The 26,472-nt window shown below is 38.5% G+C and overlaps 2 protein-coding genes across 3 annotated transcripts in view; both read left to right on the forward strand.

Annotated features, from left to right (window-relative positions):
* The first annotated feature begins 835 nt into the window (after positions 1-835).
* dcp2 (decapping mRNA 2) lies at positions 836-13,402 on the forward strand. 2 transcript variants are annotated; one of them, XM_085280433.1, is made up of 11 exons: positions 836-1,417; positions 2,752-2,903; positions 3,114-3,241; positions 5,975-6,073; positions 6,170-6,322; positions 7,728-7,840; positions 8,696-8,776; positions 10,364-10,463; positions 10,818-10,907; positions 11,188-11,239; positions 11,813-13,402. In XM_085280433.1, exons 1-11 carry the CDS (start codon positions 1,350-1,352, stop codon positions 11,935-11,937), a joined length of 1,161 nt encoding a protein of 386 aa, XP_085136559.1. In that variant the 5' UTR covers positions 836-1,349; the 3' UTR covers positions 11,938-13,402. The 2 variants fall into 2 exon arrangements, with proteins under 2 accessions (XP_085136559.1, XP_085136558.1); XM_085280432.1 differs by having other exon boundaries at positions 842-1,417; positions 10,818-10,922.
* A 1,941-nt stretch (positions 13,403-15,343) lies between these two features.
* ythdc2 (YTH domain containing 2) overlaps positions 15,344-26,472 on the forward strand; it is a 40,346-nt gene continuing 29,217 nt past the window's right edge. The window contains 10 exon segments of the mRNA XM_085280435.1: positions 15,344-15,533; positions 17,329-17,494; positions 17,672-17,762; positions 19,241-19,437; positions 19,985-20,187; positions 20,646-20,812; positions 22,582-22,684; positions 24,445-24,601; positions 25,559-25,666; positions 25,820-25,950. Coding sequence (XP_085136561.1) covers positions 17,335-17,494; positions 17,672-17,762; positions 19,241-19,437; positions 19,985-20,187; positions 20,646-20,812; positions 22,582-22,684; positions 24,445-24,601; positions 25,559-25,666; positions 25,820-25,950 — 1,317 coding nt within the window. The 5' untranslated portion in view covers positions 15,344-15,533; positions 17,329-17,334.

Raw genomic sequence — 26,472 nt, forward strand, 5'->3', positions numbered from 1 at the left:
TGAAATGAAGTATCAATTTTTACAGTTTTGTTTTTTTTAATCTGTGAACTTTATATTTCATTTTTTTAAACTGGAAAAAGTGTTGTGGTTCAGGGTTGCTTCTCATGTCATTACCCCTTAGTCAGTGAGTGAGACGGTGCAAGTGCATCGCAAAAACTCATATGACTGACAACTGTAAATGAAGCAGCATCTGGCTGCAGTTTAAAGAAGAAGCAGATACTAACTAAGAGGAGAAACCGAATCAGCCCATCTAAGCTGAGGCATTTGATTTTAATGCAAAAGGGTTTATCAAAACACAAAGCATTCATATTTGCCAATTAAAGATAAAATATGAGGCTACAGATGTTTGTTTGTTTTTTAAATTTAGAGCCATTTGGGACCCAAAAGAGCCAGCTCTTCTTTTGGAGTTGTGCCACAAGAACCCCATCACTAACTAACCCATGCTGCAGAACTTTGGAGTAAGTCGCTGAAACTTGTAAATGACAAAAAAGCCCGCTAAGTTGTTGTATTATTCAGTAAGTTCAGTTTATGTTAAAAGGAGGCCTCCCTATCTGAGATATTGATCATGATTTCCCTTTTTGTTAACACTTTTTGTACCTATGCTCTCAATTTTGTCTTGTTTCTTTCTTTTGTTTTTTCTCTCTTTTTTTTGGTGTTTCTTTTTCTCTTATTGTAATGCTCAACCGAATAGATGCATTAATAACGGTGCCTTATATGTTTATATTGTTGTTGACACATAAAGTTCATTGAAAGAAAAAAAATGCGTCAGACTGAGCTCATCATGTGACCGAAAGGGAAGCCAAATGACGAACATCCGGTTGTGAACTAACGTGGCGTTCATTTTATTTCAAGGTGTTGTAATAATAAACTTCTAATTTGTACATGGCGTTCGCGTTGGCATCACGGGAGAGTCCGAGTTTCCTGTGAGAGTCAAATTTTTTTTATATAACATTCGAAATACCACAAATCAGGAAAGGTCCACTATTCTGTGTAAATAAACTCACATTCAGCGGGCATTGTGTTGGTGTATAATATTAATGTGTAGTGTTTTCATCTACAAACAAAAACTTGTTTTTCTTACACCCACAGTCACACAGCTGAATTAGTACCCGTCACTTCTCCAAACCACTATCTTTCAATGTATTTTCATCTATCCTACATGACTTGAACGCAACCTCAACATCATATTCCGGAGGAGCACGGCGAATTCGTAGTTAGTGAAAGCTGCTCGTTTCTAGTTTGTTTGAAGCTAGAGATTTATCGCGCTAGAAATAGAACGTAAACTAAAAACCATGGACTAGTGTGCGACTCTAATGGCTTTTGTACTTGGATGGTGAGAAGGAATCGGGATGTCTGGCACCAACATGGAAACAAAAAGAGTGGAGATACCCTCCAGCGTATTGGACGATCTCTGCAGGTAACTTGATGTTTCCTGGGGACATCTAACACTGTTATTTACTTTAATTTAATTGTTATCACAAAAACCGATTAAGTGGTATCACGATGAACAGAAGTACAAGATCAAGAGCAGTGGCGTCTATGGCGCATGGTATTATCTTTGTAGCTCTCCGTAGCTCAGTCAGTATGTGTACTGTGAACATAGTAAAGGGTGCACTGAATATTATTTATCCGTAGGATGACCACTACATCAAACCGAAATCCACCCTTTTAGAAGGAGCGTGGGCGAAGCACTGTATCACGAGTTAATCCAGTGGCTGGTAACATCAGTTTCAACCTATCGTCGTAGGGTAATGGATTCAAACAATAAAGGCTTGAATACAATAACTTTGACTTCGTGGTAATAATGTCATTTGCTCAATTACAATACCAATTTGCACGTCTCCCATAAGTTTTGATTTGCTACCTATATCTAAGGCACTACACCCTTCCCCACTGTGAGTGGGAAAGCTTGAAAAGATGAACGAGTATTGACTAATATGTTATTACGGTAACTGAAAAACATCTGACGACTTGGATTCGTATCTCACACATCTATAGGACACTAGTAAATGACATGGCACTAAACTCAGTATAAAAAAAAAAAGTGGGAGCTTGAATTAAATCTGATGACTGAGGAGAGGGCCTGGGGTATTGGCAGGATATGAAAGGGGAGAATCTTATTATTCTACAGACCCAACGGTGTTGGTGCTTAGAGTAAAATGCTGTAAGAAAAGAGTACATGTTCCTATTGTTCGCCAAGAAGCTTTTAACTGTTAACTGGAGGAACATTGCTACTAGCACTGATCTAGTAGATACACAGACTGAAACACATTTACTTAACAGCAAAGCAAAGCTGTTAAGTATATTTGGTTGATTATACAGCCAAATATGGATACATATGTCTTAAGATGGACTCCAGTCATATCACACTTGAATGCCTAACTCCCTAAATATAACCAGATGCTCAACAAACAAAAACAACATTAGAATTAAATAGCCCTTTGTCAAGGAAGGTTTTGGTAATATATGTTCAGTGTTGTTTACAAGAATCACAAAGAAAGCACCTCTCAGCATTAGCAAAGTTTTTCTCATTTTCCCATGCAAACTGTTTGTCTGCAGTTAATTTGTTAGAATCTGGTTAATGTCCTTCCTTTAAGCTTTAAAATGGAAAAAACGCAACATCAAGTAACAAGACACAGTACAAACATTGAGTTGCAGAGCAACACAAAGTATAATGACAGTACTGTGAAAGGAGAAGCTCTACATACAGTTTCTGGTCCTAATCCCATTTCTTTATTTGTGCTTCCCCAGCCGGTTCATCCTGCACATCCCCAGTGAGGAAAGGGACAATGCTATCCGAGTTTGCTTCCAGATTGAGCTAGCCCACTGGTTCTACCTGGACTTCTGCATGCAAAACACTCCAGGAATTCCTCACTGCGGGATAAGAGACTTTGCCAAAGCTGATATCCTTACATGTTACAGAGATTTTAAATAACTTGTGATTTAAAAAAAAAAATCTGTTTTTTATAATGTGTATTACTTTTGAAGGCATTTTTTATAATGACAATAGGCAGTGTAGTTGTCCAGCACCTCTTCAGATGATCAAATGAGGTGTAGTTGCTGTTTATGTTACTTCATTTTAGCAGAGATAATTTTTCTTGACTGCTGCAAACTGTTCCATCACTGTCCGTTTCTGTTGCCTCACGGAGAGGATGTGCAGAAAGTTCTTGAGCAGTGGAAGGAGTACAAAATGGGTGTACCCACTTATGGTGCAATCATTCTAGATGAATCCCTTGAAAATGTGAGTTGTTGTATACTCATGCACTGCAATGGCTGTGAATTCTTTTCCTCTGTTTTAGCCACCGTGTTAATTAGTGACAGTATTGTATTTGTATGTTGAGATCTGGTAGCACTTAGAGAAAACAACTCCTCAATATGGCAAAAAATCTCAGCAAGTGGTGTGGTAATTAGTGTGGAAGTGGAATATTTTTATTCTGTGGACCCTATCGTTTTGGTACTTGATTCTTAAGGAAATCTGGATAGTAGATTCTAGGATGGGTCTTAGTTTATTTGAAAACGTTTTCTAAACTTCCAGTATAAAAAATGGTATTGACTGCAACAGATTCTTATAATTTAAATGGTAAATAATGTTTCTGGGTTTGTAGTGGGCAGAAAAATGTATTGAATATTTGGCAGGTGCTTTTTGTTTGAGGAATTAAAATCCTCTTTTTAGGTTAGCATGCATCACACAATGACTATAGATGCGTAGTAATGTGGTTTGGCTTCTACATCAAAATTGCTACAGGCCTGCTGTGCTATGTTTTTCATACAAAACCTAGATGCCATGCTATAATTGGGATGCTATAACAATATGTAGTATAGAAATGTTGTTGGATTACTGTGTCTGCAGTAATGCAACGCACATGCAACGCTGCTATGATGTCTGAGATGTTCGATGAGGTAGGTTCATGGCTGGTAGTTGGATAGGGCCAGTCCATTCTGGGAATCCTTGAGTGTCGGGACTTTCCGGCCTTCAGTTAGCCATTCTGTTTGTGTCTCATCCATTAGCAGCTGGTTCATTTATGCTGCCAGGCACTCATGAAGCACAGTTAGCTTCTTAAGCCTGTAGGTGTGGATCATATCTGCACCTGGTGCTATCCAACTCTTCATGCTTGACTCTTTCTTGGATGTCTCCCACTGTGATATGGATAATGGACCCTGTTCAGGGATATGTATCAATTCATTTCAAAGCCTTTATTGTCACTGCATTTGAAAACACAATGACATTTGAATCACATCACCCGGTTGGCAACCAAACACACCCAGATATGTGTCTCACATGTAAGCAGTGTGAACAAATAAATAAACAAAAAGTAGGAAAAAGATTCATTTAAATGTGCATTGTAATAAATACTAAAAATGAATATTTAAAAAATCTCCACTTTATTCATATTGAGAACAGATTTGACACAGTAAAGTAATTACACTGACTGTAGTTATTGCACTTGAACTGTTTTTGTGTAGTTGTTCTTGTTCAGGGTTATTGCCTGTGGGAATAAACTTTTGAGCCTACTGGTTCTCGTCTTCAGAGACCCGAGGGCAACATTTGGAACAGGTTATGGCCTGGATGTGAAGAGCCAGTGACGATTTTTATGCCCCTGCTGATGTAGTGTTTAACTGCAATTTGCCGAAAGGATGAGAGGTGGCAGCCAGTGACTTTTTTTGTGTGCTGTGTTTATGATGTGCTGTAGTCTTCTTTTTTTTTTTTTTTTGTCTGTGGATGAGGAGCTTGCATACCACACTGTGATGCAGTATGATAGCAGGCTCTCACCAGTAGCTCCGGCTGCAACTTGTTTCTCTTCAGGCTCTAGGGAAGTGCCAGCACTGCTGAGCTTTCTTCACTGTGGCAGTGGTGTGAGCAGTCCAGGAGATGTTCTCTGCTAGGTGGGTTCCTAGGAGTCGGAAATCCTGGACCCTTTCTACAGTCTCCGTTGATGTATAAAGGGAGATGGTCTGCTCTGTACTCCCTGAAATCATTGATGACTTCCTTCTTTTTCTTTGTGTTGAAGGTGAGGCTGTTCACAGAGCACCAGGTGGACAGCCTCTGGATGAGTCCAACTATGTTGGTGTCATCTGTGAAATCTATTATGAAGTTAGTGGCGTGGATTGGTGTGAGTCATGAGTGTATAGTGAGTATAGAACCGGGCTCAGGGCGCAGCCTGTGGGGAGCTGGTGATAGGTGTGAGTGTAACACACAGAAATTAGTTGAGAGTGAAGGAGAGGTGGGGGCCGAGCTTTACTGTTTGTTGGCAATCTGGGGGGAATTTTTTTTAATCCAGATGCAGGTATGAAGGGGGAGATCAAAGGCAGACAGTTTGTTTATGAGTATGTCTGTGATTAGTGTATTAAAGAGCATTCGCACATGGTTTCTCCATTTGATTTTGCCTGTGAGTGAACTGGTGTGGGTCTCAGGATAAGGCTTTGGCTGGCTTCTGGCTTTAATGCGTCTTAATACCAGCCTCTCAAAACACTTCATAGCAACAGTGCAACCTGTTTGTAGTCAGTCAGGCTGTCAGGGGTGGATTTCTTGGGCAGGGGGAGGATGATTGCAGACTTCAGGAAGGGTGGGATGTTGGCTTGTGCTAAGAATGTGTTGAAGATCTTTGTGTAGACTTCTGTAAGTTGGTCAGAACATGCCTTGAGTAGCCTACCCGGCACACCATCAAGGCCGGCAGCTTTCCTCTGGTTCACTGCACTAAGCACCTGTCGCACTTTGTGCTGTTATACAGCGAGGGGTTTCATGCTGTTGTCAGATGGAATCAGTGTGTTCCGGCTGGGTCTTTTTTCCTCACACCTGGCAAAGAACTGATTTAGGTTTTCTGCCAGGGAGACACTGATATTTTGGGGAGAGGGGCTGCCTCTTTTGTAAATTATCAAGTGTATGAGGCCTGTGAACACTCGTGCATGTGTTTGGTGAATGAAAAGAATTCTGTGTGTTTCAACTTACTGGTCTTTTGTTTTATTTCAATTTCAGGTACTGCTTGTTCAGGGCTACCTTGCAAAATCTGGTTGGGGCTTTCCAAAGGGGAAGGTTAATGAGGATGAAGCGCCAAATGACTGTGCAGTTCGTGAAGTAAGTCAGGCAGTTCTTATATCAATTTAAAGAAATAAAAGTCACATATCTTAAAATGGCTTTAGTTCTTATTTGATAATGATGGTTGCTTTCCAGGTGTTGGAGGAGACGGGTTTTGACATCAAGAACCGTATCTGCAAAGATGTTTACATAGAGCAGAAAATCACTGACCAACTAGTGCGGCTCTACATCATACCAGGAGTGTCCAAGGATACAAAATTCAACCCCAAAACTAGAAAAGAGATAAGGGTAAAAAAAACCAACAGTTTTTCTACCTTTCGGTCCAGATTTATTAATGTCTTGAGCTTGTGCAAAGCCTCTTTTGTCACTTTCTGGATGAAAATGAATTAAAATGCACTGAATAAAAAGGAGGGAACAGAGAAGCCCAGAGCTCTCTCCTTATCCACCTCCTCCAGCTCTTAGCTGACACCTTTTTAGGCCAGCTAACAGGTGTAATCTCTCCAGTATGTCCTGGGTCTATCCCTGGGTCTTTTTCTAGTAGGACACACTCAGAACACCTTACCAGGGATGTTCATATAAGGTGGTTTAGGGATCGTAGTCCTATCCTCAAACCACTTCAGCTAGTTCTTTTTGATGAGGACGAGTAGTGGCTCTACTTTGACTCCTTTCTGGATGACTGAATTCCTCACTTTATCAATAAAGGTGGGGAGAGGAATCGAGCACCCATTCTTCTAGAAAACTGGGTCCCAGTTGTCCAGTTCCTTGGAATTGTTAGTCTGCCTGCATATCTATTCCGCTTATCGTTTCTTGCACTTGCACTACAATCAGCAGATTTCAGTTTATGTGTCAGAGGAGGAAAATAAAGAGACATATGGATATTTATTTTTATTACACAAAAGGACAAGATAAATGGTAAAGTGGAAAACTGCATCCAGGACAGAAACAACTGCATTATGCTGCTAACACAATTTTGGTTCTTTGCAAGCATCTGCCAAGACAGCATGCTAAAGCTAAGCTAGGTGTGAAGCGGCAGGAATGAGAATTAGCACCTCCATGTCTGAGGCATGGTTCTCAGCCAGAAAAATGGTAGTGTGCCATCTCCAGGTAAGTGACAAGTCACTGCCCCAAGTGGAGGAGTTTAAGTATCTTGGAGTCTTGTTCACGAGTGAGGGAAGAGGGGAGCAGGGAAATGGCAGAGAAAATTGGCCCGCTTGTGCAGTTATAAATACACTGAAATGGTTTGTTGTGATGAAAATAGAACTGAGCGAGAAATTGTCCATTTACCAGTTGATATATCTACAACCCTCACCTATTGTCACAAGCTGTAGATAGTGAACAAAAGAGGCTGTATTGTTTTTGTCCACTGCTCCTGCAAACACCCTTATCATGTCTGTCACACTATATGCACTAGTCTTAACAGATTGCAATGATCATGACTGTGTTTATTAAAAATTGAAAAAACCTTACTCTCAATGGCTTAGACTATTTGCATTTGTGGCATTTTGCTAATTCACCCTACTGTCAACTCGCTTCAGCTGTAGTCAGTCATCTGTTAATGTTTGTGAAGATTATTCGGTGTTGCAGTGAAGCAGAAGTTTTCTGGTCCTTGATCTGTACTGTCTGTAGCTGACAGAAATGTTTACACTTTCACTTTGTTTTTGCTTTTTGTTTTGTTTTTTTGCTTTTCTTGTAGAACATTGAATGGTTTCCTATCGAGAAGCTTCCCTGTCACAGGAATGACATGACACCAAAGTCTAAACTTGGACTTGCCCCAAACAGGTTTTTCATGGCCATTCCATTTATAAGGTGTGTTTCTAGAAAACAACATCTAATCATTTTTATTGTCCATTGATAGTTTTCAGTTATAGCAAGGTATACGTTTGTTTTCTTTCTGGTAATAAGATGAGCAAATAAATGTCACTCTTGTGTCTGTCTGAAATTCAGGTGAAATGTGTTGAGCCCAGCTTATCGTAAAGACTTGAAAAAAAAGGTTGCACTGACACTGGGCCGATTTTAGTACTTATACCATATAATACTTCTACTTCTACCAGCACTTCCTAGAAGTTGCGTGCTAATGTGCTCTCTTTAGTCTCACCATGGAATTGTGAAGAGAAGAAATGTCAATTTCTTTGTCACACTAAGATGATCACCATTACTCTTTGTAATACAGTTATTATTGTAGCAAAGTAATTTCAAATATCAATATACGATGGACGAATAAAGTATTTCTCATCTCAGCTCATCTCCTTTAACACATCCATGGGTTTGGGTACTCCCCAGGGTCAGAATGTCAGTGCGAAGATGTGGTTTCATGTACTGAGTTTAAATATTCAGTGAAATTGGCATGAAATCCATAATAGTAAATGAACAAGTTCATGGAGGGAGAAATGGATCAAAAGTAGCAGCTGCTCTGAAATCAGTATGGATGTCAGAGACGATCTGCTCTTCAGGGCCATCAGATCTGAAAATAGAACTAATGATCCTTACCCATATAAGTTAGCCTTCTTTTTGTAATTTGGTCCAGTTAATGCATATTGATCAACCAGTTGTGCATCCATGAAGTCTGTCAAACCTCTGAACTGTCTAAATAAAATTTTGCGTCTTGTTTGTCATGTTTTTGATTTTATGTCTAATGGCAGATCTTCTGCTTTACTTGTGTAGACCACTGCGAGACTGGATTAGCCGGAGGAAAGGCGAGTCAACAGACAGTGATGAGGACTTTGCAAACATCAGCAACATTCGGTAAAAAAACAAACAATTCTGCAACAGAAATCCCACACGGTAGTCAGTTCAAGTCAATTGTATTTATATAAGGCCTAATTACAAAATTTTTTACCTTAAGGCGCATTATTTTATAGGATAAAGACCCTGCAATATTAACCCTCGGAGGGTTAAGCAGGTTTTATAATTTTTAAATCTATGAGTCTGGTAGGGTCTGCTTGGGTCCCTGTTAGGTTAATTTTGTTATGCGATAGTGACAGCAAGGGTCAACTACTTGGTTTTTTGATTGCACAGACTCGTCTGTAGAAAATTTACATCACAATCCCCCAGCTACAAACACGCCCAGGCAGTGGACTTCAAAGAAGTATGACAGGAATGACTACTCAGCTGTCGGATCTCCACCCGTCTGTGTTCATGTCCGCACCAGGCTTTAGAGAGAAACTCCAACAATCAGCCAATCCCCTATTACCAAGCACTTGACGAAAGTAGGAATTCCCTTTTAACAGTAAACCTCTGGCACAAGCAGGTTCAGGGAGGGGCAGCCATCTCTCATGTCAGGTATCACCAACTCTGCCATTCCCGTCAGCTCTACCGAGATTTATACCTTCTGGGAGCTCGACACATTCGCCTCAGTCCTAGCAGCAGGCTTTTCTAGTTTTACCATTTACCATTCAAAGCATGAAAGACTAAAAGGCATTTTGACCCATTTATGCAGAACATTATTCCGTTTCTTAAATAATGTTTGGGTTTTTTTGTCTCCAGGTTCTTTGGTGTCCTTAAAAAATCTAGAGACATGCATCCACAAAAGCCCCCCTATGAAATTGAAAGTTTTCACCTAAAGTGCTTTTTTAACAGAGCAGGTTTATTCTTTATTCTTTGCTCTACTGTGCAATGATGTGCTTTAGCCTTGTGATGCTCAAACCTTGTGAAGTCAAGTAAAAACAACTGTTGATGCTCACAAAGAAGGACATGGATTTTGTAACAGGCTTTGTGTAATCTTAGCCCCAAACAGACTCACAGACTATTTGGGCTCACAATGCAGATTTTACTTTATTTACAATGCGACAGTTCACAGACCAGCCAGCTCTGATGTCCTTGACTCTCCAACTCTCTGGCATGCAACTGGAATAGCCTTCCCTGGTACTGCCCCTGGAACCCACTGCACACCCCTCCCTGAGCCACAGAACAACCCCATAAAAGATGTGCAGTTATCACAGGACTTAGAGTAAAAAAGCTGGAGTGAGAAACATCATCAAGAAATTCACGGAAAGCCACACACTCAAAGTAGACAATCACTAGAACTCTGCATAGGAATGGACTGTGAGGTTGCATAATAACGATAATGTTGACACTCTTAGTTTTTGGAAATATTTGGGAATTTTTCTGTCTCTCTGAGATGGGCAGACTAAGCAATTTACCATCATGTGCACATAGAGCACTGAGAGTACTCCATGTGGGCTCTCAATGCTTTTAAAAGCATTGTTATGTTTATGTATAAACATAAGCAAATCAAAACATGAAATGAAATTCAGTGAAATTCCCACACTTTCATAGATTGCCGCAATTTCAAAAATCCAATTTCTTTTTGTTCTTCCTTCTGTCTCATAGGTCAAAATCTCGTCACCTCCCAGGTAGCGATGCCTTTCCAGGAGAGAGCTGGACAAAACACAAGCAGCAGAAAACTTTGGGCCAGTTTGAACTGAACCAGGTTAGAAAAAGACTACAGTCAGTCACCATGTGATAACAGCAGGCAGATAATTAAAAATGAGGGAAAGAATCTATCAGTAAGTGTAATGATTCTTTCAGCCTATGTCCTCATAGAAAATGTATGTCTCAGCAAGTCCAAATGAGAAAGATAAACATGTATGAACAGGCATTTGTTATGTTCTAGTTGCATGTGGAGTACTCAATGTGATTCAGGTCCAGACTTTGCCAAGGCTTTATTAAATACGTCTGATTTAAATATATTATTAATTACTATATAGGTATAAGATGGAAGTAGAATCTGTCATTTGTTATTATAACCACAGTCATCTCATAAAATCTGTTCTTTACTCTGTAGAAACCAAATGTGAAAGGCAATGGGAAGAAATTTCAAGACTTGCCTTATATGAAGAAAGGCTCTTGTGACAATGGAGCCAGCAACCAGCAGGTGAAAACCATATTAGTAAGTGCCAAAACATTTTTGGTCCAGATAGCGGTTTTTAGTAACCAGAGAAGCCTCAGACATTATGCTGACATTTAAACCAGAAAAAGTCTCAAGATCATCAGTCAAAAACAGCACATGCACTTTCTGCTGGTGCAACTTAGCTAATATTAAGGGTTTCAGATGCTGTTTTTATTGAATATATAATATTAGTAAGCATTTAAATTTGGCATCATGTAAATAGTTAATGAATTACCAGCATCACACTCTTTAACCGATTCTACAGAAGGAAGATAAAAGACTTCAACCGCGAAGACTACAAGACAGTTTTGAAAGAGGTATGATTTTTCAGCACTCTGACATTCTATTTGGTCGAAAGCCTTTACATAGATCGAGGGTTTATTTCTACTCATTTGACCAAAGGAGCACTTAAAAAGACAAGATATTCCTTTCACTGCAATTTATCTAAGAGCCTTCTGGACAGTCAGCAATGGCAAATGCTCCTTGCATCCTTCATATCACATGTTATTAACACTGTTAATAAAATGCATGTAATATATCATTATCTAATGGAGTAATGCTCACAATAGGAGTGTGTGCAATAAATCTAACTGCTTATAAGTAAATTTCATCTGAATCTATTGAAATAATGGTGATGTGGTTCTCAAAGGCAAACAGTAGTTATGTAGTCATCCCTTTGACCTGAATGGTTGACCATTCACTCTAATGCATCAAGTTACGTATGGAGCAATAATTTTATTTGGTGTGACAAATGATTTTTAATTTCTGTGCTTTCCATTTTATGCATATAAAGATTAATTTAATTTAATTTAATTTAATTTCATAGATGATGACCACTGATAGCCTCCAATTGCCACATCACACAGTTAAACGGCTTTTTTTTTTAACAGATGCAGCTCCAAGCAGCTCCTGCGGTCATCAAGAGAGTAGAGATTATGAGCCAATGCTGTCCTCTAAGGCTTTCCTACATTTCAGATTTGACAGAGACGCCATCATGAAGAGTTTCGATTACTGATATCGTTGATGCTGATCTGTGCCTCCTCTGTAACGTCAAACCTTGAACTCAAGAGACATTCTAAATTAAGGATATGAGTAAACAAGGGATATTAAGGATGTAACTAAACCATCTCCTTCTCATCTTGACTTGCTTTTTATGTGCATGTGTGTTGCCTTTCTCACTTCAGAGTAAGTTTTCCTGAAAGAGGTAAACCATAGTAGAGGACTACGCAGGTAAATCAGTAACTTTTTACAGGTAAATGATGTTTTGAAAACATTTACTTTGAACTTTTAAGTACATTTATGATGACAGTAAAAAGTGGGAAATTAATCCTTAGTGCATTTGGCCAGCGAATCTTTTTTTGAATTTGTCATGTTATATTTTGGTTTTAAGCTATAATATATTCAGATAATAGCTTCCTCCAGTCATTCAGTTAAGTAGCAAACATTTTCTGCACGGTGTCTTTTAACAGTGAAACTGGCTTAATGATATTACAGTGTTCTTCAGTTTTTTTCCTCTCAAGAAACTTTAGATTTTATGCAGAAATATAGAACTTTGTATAACATCTTTGAATAATGACTTGGGAAAGAAATAAAGTTGTCTTTAGATTGAATGCCATTAAATTCATGTTACTCTGTCACTGTATCACTCTATGACTGCCAATATTAAAATCACTATATAAAGCTGATGATTGCAGATCCAAGAAGTGAAAAGGTCTGCCATTATGAGAATGACCATGAAGCAGGATATTTCTTTTATTTTTGATTAGAGTTAGCTGAATCGAAGACAATTCAAATGAAAAACATGGAGGACTGCACAAATATCTTCCAGTTTAAATACGAAATTATAAGTGAATTTCACATTCAGTTTAATTAGCATCATGGTAGTGCAGCACTTATACACAATAGTTTTAATTTTGGTGTCATGTTTGCATTTTCACCATCAAATATGTACAAATGTACAAAGATGATTTTTTCATATATCATTAAAGCTCAATCTGACTGATTTGCGATCTGCTTTAGACCTGTGTTTCTCAGTCTATTTCGAACAGTCTTAATTATAGCCTTTTACCACATCTACCATGTTTTACCATGTTTCCTGTGATATTTCTTAACTGTAAAAGTTCTCAGTCATAGCAACACTATCTGACTGCTATGGTATTCTGTTGGCATGAAAACTGGAAAAGTTTGGGTTATTTACTTTGATGGAGGATGGCACCATTGAGCCACTAGATCAGAAAACAAAAGCAAGGGCAGTTTTATAGATTATAGTTTCACTGAGAGTAACTGTTTTCAAACCACATCTCAAGCAGTTCTCATTTTCCTTGGAGAGATTATGCACTTGCAGATGATTTCATTGCATTTGATGTATTTTCTAGTAAAGTGAATCCCTGGGACTTACTTTTACCATTGACTGTAATTCATTTTGGGGTGTTTTGACTTTAAATGAGAATGTTAATAAAAACTTTTTTTCAGTCTCAGAATTTAACTTACTTAAAATAAAATCATACATCAAGAAATTCCCTTCAATGTGGTCCAAAAGTCCACTGCCCTCTCTCCTAAATATCTCCATACCTCCTGTACCTCCCCATGCTGTATGTCATCTGGGCCAACTGCCTTTTATCATTCTCTTCATAGCTGCTCCTTAAAAATTTCTCTGCATTTTCCAATTCGTCATCTGTCCTCCATCTGTCCTCGCTCTCTCATCTTTTCAACACTCTCTTCACTTAGCACACTTAGCACATTTCCATCTCTGTTCTTAACCACCTAACCTGCTACATGTCCTTTCTAGCTCAGTCTCTCTGCTCAGCCAATCAATACAAGTCATTTTTCTGTTCCTCAGTGTCCACCCTTACATGCAACTCAGTGAAAGCCTTGTACTTTAAGTCTGTCACCCCTCCTTTCGCCATGCATATAGCATCCCAGTAGTCCTTTCTACTGTATTAGGTGTTTGCCCTAAGTAGTACAGCTGTACTTCCCATCAATCTGAAAAATCTTGCCTACCACTACTACTATCTACTCCATTTAATCCTCTGGGTTTGATATGTGTGTGATCCTCAAGTTTGGGTCCTCGACCCAGAGGCCTGGGAGTTTGAACAGTCTGTACAGTGTCTTAGCTGCTCTTAAAACTACACTCTTCTGCACAGAGACCTCTAATGTTGTGCCTGCAATCTGCTGGAACCACTCTTCTAGATTTGGAGTTTTAACTTCTAATGCTGCTGTTACCACTCTTGAGTGGTAACAGCAGGCTTGTTCTGTGTGGCTTTGAATTTGAATATTTCTGACAGCTCAAACCTTTACTGTGTGTGAATTGGAATATAACTTTTAACTTGATTTGAGTTGTGAAAAATGGCATCCCCAAAAATCCCAATTTCAACCCTATTAAAAATTTGACTTTAAAGCTGGGTCTGTGCTGGGGAACCAACCAATTAAAATCAGTTCTGCCAAGAACCACCAGAGAAACTTTTTGATGGCTACCAAAAGCATCTGGTTGAGGTGCAACTACTGTACCTAAGAGACATTTAATAAAAAATTCATGGGGGTGTTATATTTGAACCTGTGTATATACTTTTGACCCTGTGAGATGGCTCAGTTTGTAAGCCTGGGGGGCTCCCAGTCTGATGTGGTGGTTAGTAATACTGGGGAACCACAAGGAATGGTCCTATTGGCATTCTTGTTTACCTTGTACACCTCAGATTTCCGTTACAACAGTTAAACATGACACTGCAGTAGTTGGGTGTATTAAGGGTGGACAAGAGTGAGAGTACAGGAAGCTGTTAAGGAACTTTGTTGAGTTCAAAGAAATCACCTCCTTCTGAGTGTCAGCAAGACAAAAGAGATAGTGGTTGACTTCAGGAGGAAATAGCTTGCTGCTGGCGTGGAGGGAAGGGGACAGCATCAGTGCCAGAGATGCCAGCAGGATCAACAAACTCATCTGCAACCCTGCATCACTGGTCAGAATTTGGAGGTGTTTGAGTCAGTGATGGACAGGAGGTCACTGAATAAACTGCTCTACATCATGGACATCACTCCCACTCAACTCCACACTTCTCCTTCACCCTCAGACCGATTCGCCGCCATGAAGAACGCTTCAGAAAATCATTCTTGCCGTTCTCTATAAAGCTCTGTGGTAATTCTTCATTCTGTGACTGGTGAATACACATGTTAGACATAGGATTCTAAACATAATTTGTATTATACCTTCGTGCAGCTATGTTTCTTTGATTTATAGATTCATTAAATCACTTCTTTCATACATTTATCTATCTATAAAGCACGCATGAGAAATAACTTGAAGGTAACATCAGAAAAATTTCTTGGTGAAAAATACACATCTATGTAACATATACATAACACCTATATTCTTGAAACAAACGGTTTACTTGAATTTTCAGCCTTCGGAGCCATGCTCCAGTCCAGTAGGCGGCGGTAATGCTAATAAACTCAAAAGAAGAAGAAGACACAAAAACACGGGTTTAAATGGATCAGATTAGCGGTGGTCTAAGGTTTACATAAAAAGGAAACTCAATTCAGCTTTGGCTTCTTGCGTATTCATGTGAATCATCCTACTATGTGAATTGTTGAGACTACAGTCGAACGTCTTCACTAATCAAGGTACGATATAATTTCTAAATTCGTTTTCTGTCAGGTTTGGACCTACAGTCAGCTACATTTTATGACGATATTCCTTTCCTCTTAGCTAAATTATTTCTGTATTTGGCCACCAAAACAATGAAACACTTAAGCCACTTGTTAAGAGGGCTCTTTAAAGCAAACGTAGCTAACCGAAAGACTGCTTTGTCTAAAGTTGTAAGATGCTTCTCGCCGAGAACTGCACCTGTTTCGTAGTTATATAGCATGCTAGTAATGTAGTGGTAACCTTTATGCTAGAAGTTACACGGCTTACACAAGTTGCACTCTTTGGATAACTTTTCAAAAATAAATCAAAAGTAGATTAGTATTGATGTCCCAACTTCACTGTTTTTATGCTTTTTGGTGATGTTTTGGCAGCATGTCAACGTGTCCAAAGGTTTCAAGTCGCAGCTATGATATAAGTAGAAAGCAAGAGTAAAAGTCGTCTAAAATGTATTCCAACTTCTGGTCAAAACAGGTATAATCTTAGCCTACCAACACTGTGATCCACAAGCACTACCCTATGCCGAGAACTGTAGTTCTGTAGTTCTCTCGGTTATGATTGAAAATGTTTAAACTCATTAGTTGTGGATGCTACCTTTACGGTTTTGTAATTGGCGGGAAAGAAAATTGTTCGAAAACGACATGTTCTATCTCCAAAGAAGAGTCTCGAAGCATTCTATGACTGTGAGTGGCTGAAACAGACCAAACCATAACTAGGTAGGGCTGGCGCCACTCGGGAAGCACAAGGGATCATGTGTCTGGTTAAAGTTTGAAGGTTCATCTACGCCAAAGTACAGATCAGGATGAACGATTTCCATAAGGTCCAATACAATCGTACTGCAGTTCCACTCACCACAAAAATCATCTGTTGGTTATATTGCCATTTGACTTTTTTCTGATACTGATACTCACAACAGCGCGCGCATAAACTTAAGAAATCCAGCAGCATAACTGAACCGATGAAAATGAATCGTGTCTTTATTTTGAACAAAATAATAGTATGATGGTGCATTATGTTGAGCAGGCACCTGACTTTGTAAAGCTGTGACGATCACCAGTTAACATGGGTGTGTTTCATAAATCAGTAACAGGTATTATACAGCTCACAGAGGGAGCAAGATGTGGCTGACCTGTGGACTCGTGGGAAAAACGTGTGCTTGCGATTTATGTCACATAAATGCATATATATGAAACTTCGGACTCTATTGATTTTTATTTCATTCATTTTAGTCATGTTTTGTATATGTTAGTAAATTAACAGCTAGCTTAATGTACTTAACACCTTATCTTTTCTGATATCTTTCCTTTTTGAAGCACCCAATAGCAATACCACCTCACACAGCTAGATGGAAATACAATAAACAAATGAATCAATAACATAGTGGTGAGTTGACATTGATTGATTTAAGTGGCTTAAAAGACAGTAGAACATTTTGAATCACGCATTAAAAAAATTAACTACAATATTTGATTTTTAAAAGTTCTTTTTAGCTAGAGCATCACTAGTGCATTCAGACATTCCTCTACCATTGAATTAGGCAAGATTGTCTGAAGTTTCTTGCTTACTTAGCTTCAGCTGTTGTCATGCCAGTGGTTGTGGGGATGCTGAACAGAGTCACAGTCTCAGGGGGGAAAAAAATAACATTCAGGAGATATGCAAGTCTATAGATTCTCTTTTTATGTTGGTTTGTTTAGAGGTTAACAACAAATAGGCTGCAGGAAATGATGCATGCATGTATGTTTTCACAACACTTTTTCTGTTGTTTTCTTGCAGTGCAATATGTCAAAAATTGGTGCAGCTACACAAAAACCATCCATGAATCATAATGCACCACAACATGGTTCCAGTGTCAGCAACTTTAAAGAAATTCATATTGATGAAGAAGTCAAGATAGCAGTGACCTTGGCTTTTGAGAGGTTTCAGTACAGTGACCAGAAAGGTATAAGCTGTTTTTATTGGTCTATATAAGAAAATGAAAAACATTCATTCTTATAGTATCTGACATCATTTTGCCAGTGTCATATTCATTACATCTCCCAGAATGAGCAGAAAATAATTATGGTTGTCACTCAATAATTTGCTACTATTTATTATTTTTCTTTCCCTGACTAAACAGAGACGGAATTTCCTTCCTCCTTGACCAGTACAGAGAGGGCTTTCATTCATCGAATGGCCCAGTCTCTGGGTTACATTTCTAAGAGCAAAGGGTAAGTTCTTCCTCCAGGATTGTTGCTCATCAGTATCTTAGTCATTACACCTTGTGCTAAATGTAAGTAATTAGCACTGAAAATGAGCTGAGTAATTTAAAAATGAATGTACCCTCTTTCTTAAAAGGGAGACAGAGCATTAATCTGCAGTAAAGTTGGTTTGTAGTTTTGATTTAAGTGATTTTAATGGTGACTTTGCAATTGCATATAATGTCTATAGCCATACCTTATTGCTGATCTGGACTTCCTTAATAAAAAGAAATATAATACTTAGGAATTATTAGTGTTAGGGTGAATACATAGATGCCAGTGGTCATTACAAATTGTGCTGTTTGTGTTTTCTCCTGCAACTTTGCACTTGGCATCTCTGAGGTCAATTTACCTCAGAGATGCCAAAAGTTGACAAAAGCCTTCTTTTCAGAAACAACTATGCATGCTTGAATAACTGCTCTGCTTCCTATTCAGCACTTACACAAGGATTAATTAAAGTTATCTAATTTAATTCCAGTTACAGGAGTACAGACATAGTCCATTGTAATTATATCAGTAAATAGCTTTTGATCACACCTTGTAGATTTTGCATTTGTAGAGACACTGAATTATAATCAATTTGCAAATTTGTGTTTAAGTATAATCACAATGTGATATGAACAGGGTTTGAATATTTAAAAAGAACATTTCATCAAAGATTTCAATTAATCCTTGAAACATTTTTATGTGATTTACTGCAAGACTAGTAAAGTAGTATTGGTTAAATTTTAATAAATGTTAATTATTCTAGATTATTTCAGGAACTATAAAATTCTCTGAGGTGATTGAGACGCTAGCATTTAAAGATTATACATTTTATCTAAAATTAATTAAGCCACATTCATTAGAGGTAACTAAACAGGTATGTGCAACTAAGTTAGACATATCACCACCATACCTCTCGTCAGACTTGTCAGATCTTACTGTCAGCTGGTAAACTGGTGGGTAATTAAAAGAAGAAATTTAATTATATTGAATAACCAATGTTGAATTCACAAAAAAACCCAAAAACTTGACAGCAGTGTAACAAGAAATACAAGACGTTTCTGTCTGTGAGTCCCACTTAATACAAGGAACAGTGTCTTGTTTTTCACAATACTGCAATTCAGTTTTTGCAGCATGACCAGTTCCTGGCACACATTTATTAAATTATGCTTTTTAAGTCATTTCTGTCCTTAACAGCTCTCTTTCCAGTTCCTTCAAAATCCTCTTTTATCACTTATGCCTCACTTTACTGCTACACGCAAAGGGAAGGTCATTAGTGAACCTAACAACAGGGGTTTCAAATACATCACTTCTTCACTGAAGACCAACCACACATCCCCACAAGCTAGACTGGGACTGAGGAGCTGTCAAGCCTAACTTACAATTACAGAAACCCCCAGAGCAATAGACCAAAACAAGTTTTAATAAGTATGGTAATGGAGAACGTTTTCCTTGTCTTTCAGAAAGGGACCAAATCGCTTTGTCACCATCAGGAAGAAGAATGAAACGGATAATCCTCAGCCAACCATACCCATGACACTCTCCCAGAATACCTTCTATTTCATCCGCAGTCTGCTACAGAGGTTTCCCGTCAGCAAGAAGGAACGAATAGATATACAACCCAATGAAAAAAGTGGCATATCTGTGCCTGCAGAACCTGGTGACTGTCATTGTGTGTGCATAAAATACAGCTGTGTTTTACTGATGACTGCTAATATTCTCTATGAACTGGAGAGAAAACAACAAAAAAAGGACCAAACTGATGTTAAAGCAAAATGTTGACTCTTAGCTTACTGGGCTGCACGGGGAGAACATTGGTAGATATACATTGGCTATAACTTTATGTCTTAAAATATAAAGGTACAAAGTCACAGACAGAAATAAAGTCAACTTTGCTTATTATTCCAGTTTGGACATTTCAAAATAAAGACCCAAATTGCTTTAAAGACTGTGCACACTTTCAGCTGTCTTTTTTTTTTTTTTTTGTGTGTGTGTTTCCAAGCCTGACGGCACTAGTCATATGGGTTTGAAACGCTTTTTGATGTGGACCAAATCTCCCATATTGTGCTTCTGTAACAGTAATTGTAAAATAATAACAAACACACACACAAAGTGAAACAGAAATATCTTTTGACACCTTTCGTCTTTGGATATAGCTCAGTCAGCAGCTGCATTCTTCTTAGCCTGTCTTTGTTGTGTTCTTTCAGACAACAGTTATGACAAGAACAGAGCGAGCGGACGTTTAAACAATGGGATTCCTATGGTTCCTCGGAGGAGAAGTCCATCAGAGCTGGACAGTTTTCGATGCTCCCTGCCTGTGCATGAACACCAGGAGGAGATCATCCAAATTATCAAAAAAAACAGGGTCGTGCTCGTGTTGGGAGAGACTGGCTCTGGAAAAACAACACAGGTGTGTCTGTGGACAAATAGATATTCCAACACTCGGTTCTGACATCTTAGTCATGTTTGCTTTCTACATTTTTTATTTATTAAGATGTTTATCCTAAGATACACACTGAAAACGTAGACAACGCACCAGTAGCCTCTGGCTGTAATTGCTCTTAGGATGTGGAGGTTACTTGGTAACCTTACCTCCGGTACCTCTGCTTATAACAAGTAAAATATTTAGATACTCAACCTGTACCTATATGTTATGTTAATATTATAATATGTTAAAAATATCCAAAGAATATCTTTTTAGAATGGGTTTCTTTTCAAAAGTATAGTTGATAAAATATTTAATGCATGTTTTAAAAAAAAATAAAGTCATAATTATATATTGTGTCTGGGAAAAATAGATCTTAAAATTTACTGTGTTGGGGTTTTCCATTTTCAATGTGGTTATACATATTGATATATTTTATCCAGATCCCACAGTTCCTTCTGGATGACTGCAGCAAGAAAGGAGAGTCCTGCAGGATCTTCTGCACTCAGCCCAGACGCCTGGCTGCCATTGCTGTGGCTGATAGAGTGGCAGCTGAGAGGGGGGAAGGTGTGGGCCAGACTGTCGGCTATCACATCAGACTTGAGAGCAGGTAGATAAGACCAAAGCGAAAAATGACCAAATTATATTTAGGTTTCAGTTAAGCAAAGGACTTGTAACATGTTCACAGTACACATGCAACTGTAAATAATTTTTAAACTGATAAAATAATCAGAGTTAAACCTAAAAAAAAATTCATATCCAAAAAAACCATTAGAGGCAAAACCGAAATATAAAAGCAGACCTGTCCCTTTGTAAATAATGTGCTGTGGATATAAAGCAACAGTATAGTTGAATTTAATTTTATTTATATAGGGCCAGTTCACAACAGCAGTCACCTCAAGGCACTTTATATTGTAAGGTAAAGATCCTACAATGTTAGAAAGAACATCCAACAATTAGATAATCCCATAGAAAAAAGCACTCTGTGACAGAACCAGGCTCAGGGAGGAGCAGCCATTTGCTGTGATGGTGAGGGGAATGGGAAGAGAACAGAGAAAGACAGGAGAAAAGGCAAACGATAAGAGAAAGAGCCAGAGTATAATGCTAGTGATTAAATACAGTAGTGGTGTATAAACACACAGATAGTTTATAAAAAAAAAAAAAAAAAAAAAAAGATGAGCGAAGAAGAAACGCTCAGTGCATCATGGGAAGCCTTCCAGCAGCCTAACACTATGGCAGCCATAACTATAACCTTTATCAAAAAAGAAAATGTTAAGCCTAATCTTAAAATTAGATAAAGTTTCTCTCTCCCAAATCTAATCTGGGAGCTGATTCCATAGTAAATGGGCCTTATAGCTAAAGGCTCTGCCTTTCATTCTGCTTTTGAAAACCCTTGCATTAGGGTTGTCCTCCTCATCCCTGTGTTGTTGTGGAATAGTGAGGCTTGGCTCTTGGAAAGTTTGAGCATTGTGCTCATAGTGTTGAGACATCCTGTTGTGCCAGTTACGCACGTCTTCTGATTTCTTCCCCTGTCATTGTAAATCAATGCACACTCCAGTTAGCTACTGACACAAAATAAGTCATGCTTACTGGTGTTAAAATTAGCTTAATTTACAGTAAATGGCCTGGCACCACACTGAAACACAAAAACCATAGTAACTCAGGTTTGTTTGTTTCAGTGCGGAATAGACGAGATGAGCTTAATGGTGCACACTGAGAGATTTCTAACATGTTGTAATCAGCCAGTGTTTATAAAATAGAGTTTTCGTTTTATCGCAATTCCTTTCCTGTCTGCTTGAGAGTGTTTGCTGTAAGGAAGCTCCTAGCGATTAATTTCTCAGTTGACTAAACTAGCAAAAAAGAAAATTTGACTGAACAGTCTAAAACTAAGAAACACTCAGATATTACGTTAAATTTGAACTGTTTAATGGACAATGCCAACAATGTCAATGTTATGAACACAGCCCTACTCTAAGCTGATTGACTGAACTCCTCATCCTGTCACTAGGGGATCCGTGATCTCATTCTTTTGCCTTTTAAAGATCTCAAATTAACAGTGTTTTTATTCCTAAATAATTATAAAATCAATCTGGCTTCAATGCAAGTCTAATAGCAAACATTTTCATCCTGATATTGCAGTCGCCTGCATTGAGGTCCTCTCAGCTTGTTTTACAAGTGTGAACTTTCAGCTGAAGCATTGACAGTACTGACATGTAAGTGATGTCAGAAGCATGACAGAGCCAATGAAAAACCTGAGCTTTTTAAATACGAAATTCATTTTAAAATACATGCTTCGCACTTTTTGAAGAGTGATTTATGTTTGGAAGTTACATGTTTCTTAAAATGGAATTATAAATATGAATACTTTGCATTTCTCAGGGTATCTCCCAAGACATTGCTGACTTTTTGCACCAGTGGGGTACTCCTCAGAACACTGATGACTGGAGATGCAAGCCTGACAACTGTCACACACGTCATTGTGGTGGGTATGAGGATTATACAAGCAGACAGCATATAGTCTTAAAAAAATTTTCATCTACATTATATTGCCTAAAGTATTCACACATTATTCACTCATACAAATAATCGAGGTCAGCTTTTCCAATCACTTCCAGGGCCACTTGTGTAAATCAAGGTAACATCAAGCACCTAGGCACGCAGACTGCTTCTCCAAATGTGTGAAAGAATGGGTCTCTCTCAGGAGCTCAGTGATAATAGCATAATACCGTGATAGGAAGCCATCTATTAAACTGTTAGTGATATTAAAACAAAGTGAAAGCAATTAGGAGTTTAGGATGCCATGTAAAATCACTGAGCAGTGTACCCAGTGCTATTAAGGCACCGGTTCTGACATAAACTGTAGTAACCAGACCAAAAAGCAGCGCACATTTCGGTGCTTTATTTCTGTGCTTCCCCCCCCCTGAGATGTCATACACTTTGGATTCTAGCCAATCATTTTACCTTTGCAAGCGTAGTAGGCGGGCACAGGTGCGTACGTTCTTTTAGAGCAGAGCTACAGATTAAAAATGCCCAAGGCGAAGCGGTCAAAAGTCTGACTGTACTTCACAGCAAAAGATGCAAACTCAGCAGCCTGCAACAAGTGCTTTAAGGTGATACTGTGCAAAGGAGGTAACACCTCGAATCTGATGAAACACCTGGCGACGTATAGCATTTTGTTAAAAGCCGAGAAATGCGCCGTATTTGATAGCTTGCTGCGAACCACACACCGAGCACATCTACTGCGGGTGTGGTGCCTGTTATCGGACGCGGAGTTAGCAACATCCCCCAAGAACCCGAGGAGTAGAGTCCTGGCCCCTAGCCCTGCCAGTGTAGCAGAAATGATGATGGATGATGACGGCAGCAGCAGCCGTTCTTCTCTGAGGGAGTAGCTTAATGTTGTTCGTGTGTAATTTACGTTGAGTAGGCTAATCACGTTATTACATTAATGCATGTAAGGTGAACTAGCAAACACAGTCGTAGTTACATGCGGCTGTCTTCTTGTTTGATGGCAGATACTCCCTTCACCCTGGCCAAAAAGGCTAAAATGACAAAAGAAAAAGTGGGAAACAGCTAAACATGAGAGGTTTTTGGACAAAGTTTTTTTTTTTTTTTTTTTTTTTTTCTTCAATTGATTAAGCACTGCTTCCAGCCAAGAGTGATACCATATATGCCCTATAGCTGCAGAAAAGGCTAACATTGTTATCTTTTCACAAAAAAACAGCTGAACATAAGAGGTTTTTGGACAAATTGTGTGTTCTCCATTCTTTAAGCACTGGTTCGAGCACCGTTTAAGCACTGGCACCGTTTCAGAAGTACTGGTTTGGTATTGGTATCGGATAAAACCTAAACGATACCCATCCCTACTAGTGAGGTTCTATTGCAGAGTCCATAGCTACAGACCTCCAAATTCCACATAACCTTCAGATTAGCTCAAGAATAGGACATAGAGAGGTTCATGGAATGGGTTTCCATGGCCAAGCAGCGGCATCCAAGTTGGTGCTGACAGTTGCAGTCCAATTGATTTAGATTTTTGGCTATACTTGGTTATGTTTCTGGTATATAAAATAAATAGTAAATAAATGAAAACTGTCCTAGTGGAATGTAGTGTTTTTGCTGCCTTCTTTGCTTTTTCAAGAAGTTACCTCTTCTCACATAGTAGGCAAGATGTAGTACAACATGTCACAGAAAGCAACATTAAACCAATGGAGATAGTTAAAAGAAAATAAAACTGACTCTCAACAGGATGAGGTGCATGAGCGTGATGGTCTGACTGACTTCCTCCTCACGAAGATGCGGGATGTGCTTCAGAAGATTCCCACAATAAAACTGATCCTGTCTAGTGCAGCTCTGGATATAGACCTGTTCCGTCAATACTTTGGCTCCTGCCCAGTTATTCACCGTAAGTCTACAAACCTGTCTACAAAGTGTTAGTGAAATCAAAATTAATACCAGCTGGTGATGCTTTAGCACTTTGCTTACTTTATTAGTTACCTTTGTTTTTACTACAATGAGAGGAAATGCTTTACAATAAGAGCAAAATCTGGGATAATGGCGACAAGTAGAGGTTAAAAAAATAACCCTGTGTAGTAAAAAAAAAAAAAAATCTTGTAATTATGAGAAGTCATAATAATGATCTAAAGTCATAAGTATAGCAAGCTTGCTCATTATGACAGCTCCTTTCTTTTTTTTGTACTAGTGGAAACAAGGTTGCATAGTCTGAGTCACAGCTGAACAACTGAGATAATAGATTAAAGATTGCGGTTTAGAGCAAGGTCCTGAAACACTTACAAATAATGAAATGACTACTATTTTCACCAATGGAGCAACAGTTATATATACTTGATATAGTATAAATATTTTCGTTATATAAACAAAGAAACACATGACAAAAGCTTCTAGATTAACAGTAGCCATTGCCCAAAATATAGTCCATAATTATTTAAATAATGATACTTCTTTTGTAATTTTGCAGCTCTACAGTCAACAGTGGATTTAAATCAATCCAGATGAAATTAAAATGCAAAATTAATTTCAAATTATTCATTTGTAATTTGAGCAAAGTTACATGGAAGGAAATTTATTCATGTCGATGTTGAACATAAATCTGTACAGCAGCTACAGATCACATTAAGGCATTTATTTTTTAATACAGATAAGATAAATGGACATGCTTTCATGGATTCCCTTCAGGAACAGTTCATTTCCATATTCAAAAATAAGTTCATATGTTTGGGAAATAAAAAAATGAGTGTGCTTCTCCAAGGTTTGTGGATTGTCTATATGTGTTGAAAAGTCATGTTTTCATTTTATTTGATATAACTTGAGGGGTTCAAAAATGTTCCTTTTTTTCCTGTAGTCAAAGGAAGACACTTTGAGGTGAAGGAGTTCTTTCTAGAGGATATTCTGAGGCTGACAGGTTTCACCAGAAAGGACATGAGGAAATACAAGGAAGAGACAGAAAAAAGTATGACTGCACACACACACACACACACACACACACACACACACACACACACACACACACACACACACACACACACACACACACACATATATACACAGCGTTTGTTTGGTCTTGTCTTAATCTCTTTTGTGTATCACACATTCTGGTTCTCAGAGGACAGAGAACAGAAATATTTAACAGAGTGGTGTCAAGCAGTACAGACCAGTTCTGTTGGGCAGAAACAGAGCACCCATGCCACAGGCTTCCTCCCTGACAGTGACTGTGGGACTAGCGGCTTTAAGCAGGTAAACCACCACCACCACCAAAATACACCATGTTCTCTGTTACACCTAGAATAATAAAAAATATTATTTTTGTGTTTTCTGCAGAGAAAGGTTACATGTACAAACTAAGGAGAGGGATAGGGCTGTTAGACAGGGGTGTCTAATGTTTTCAGATGTTTTCAATTACCCATGCCAATGTTGGAGCCCTTTACTGACCATTTAGACTGATATCTGAAGTTGGCTTTTGTTTTGATTTCTGCTTACTTCTTGAAGTTTTCTAACAGCATCTTAAACTATTGTAATTCTAGTGCATTAACAAAAGACACAGATGGACTGAAAGCCAATGTTCGTTGCAGGGCTCGCAAAATTGCTAGCACAACGTCCCAGGGCTAGCAATTTTTCCAGTCAGGCTACCAAAATCTATCTCTGCCCTGCCCGTCGGGCTATCATAGGAAGGAAAAATATATGTCAATGCTTTTGCATTCTTTCGAAAATGTAGCTGGGTAATTATGTCATTGGCATTGATGAGCCACTGTCAATATG

This window comes from Mchenga conophoros, linkage group LG7, assembly GCF_057382185.1.
Source record: "Mchenga conophoros isolate Kocher_MC1m ecotype Shallow Benthic linkage group LG7, M_conophoros_male_GT1.1, whole genome shotgun sequence".
Lineage (NCBI taxonomy): Eukaryota > Metazoa > Chordata > Actinopteri > Cichliformes > Cichlidae > Mchenga > Mchenga conophoros.

Coding starts and splice junctions, on each gene's coding strand:
- dcp2 (XM_085280432.1), top strand. CDS start 1,350: ATGTCTGGCACCAACATGGAAACAAAAAGAGTGGAGATACCCTCCAGC. Junction 2,904..3,113: donor AAGAGACTTTGCCAAAGCTG/ATATCCTTACAT, acceptor ACTGCTGCAAAC/TGTTCCATCACTGTCCGTTT. Junction 10,923..11,187: donor AGCAGGTGAAAACCATATTA/GTAAGTGCCAAA, acceptor CCGATTCTACAG/AAGGAAGATAAAAGACTTCA.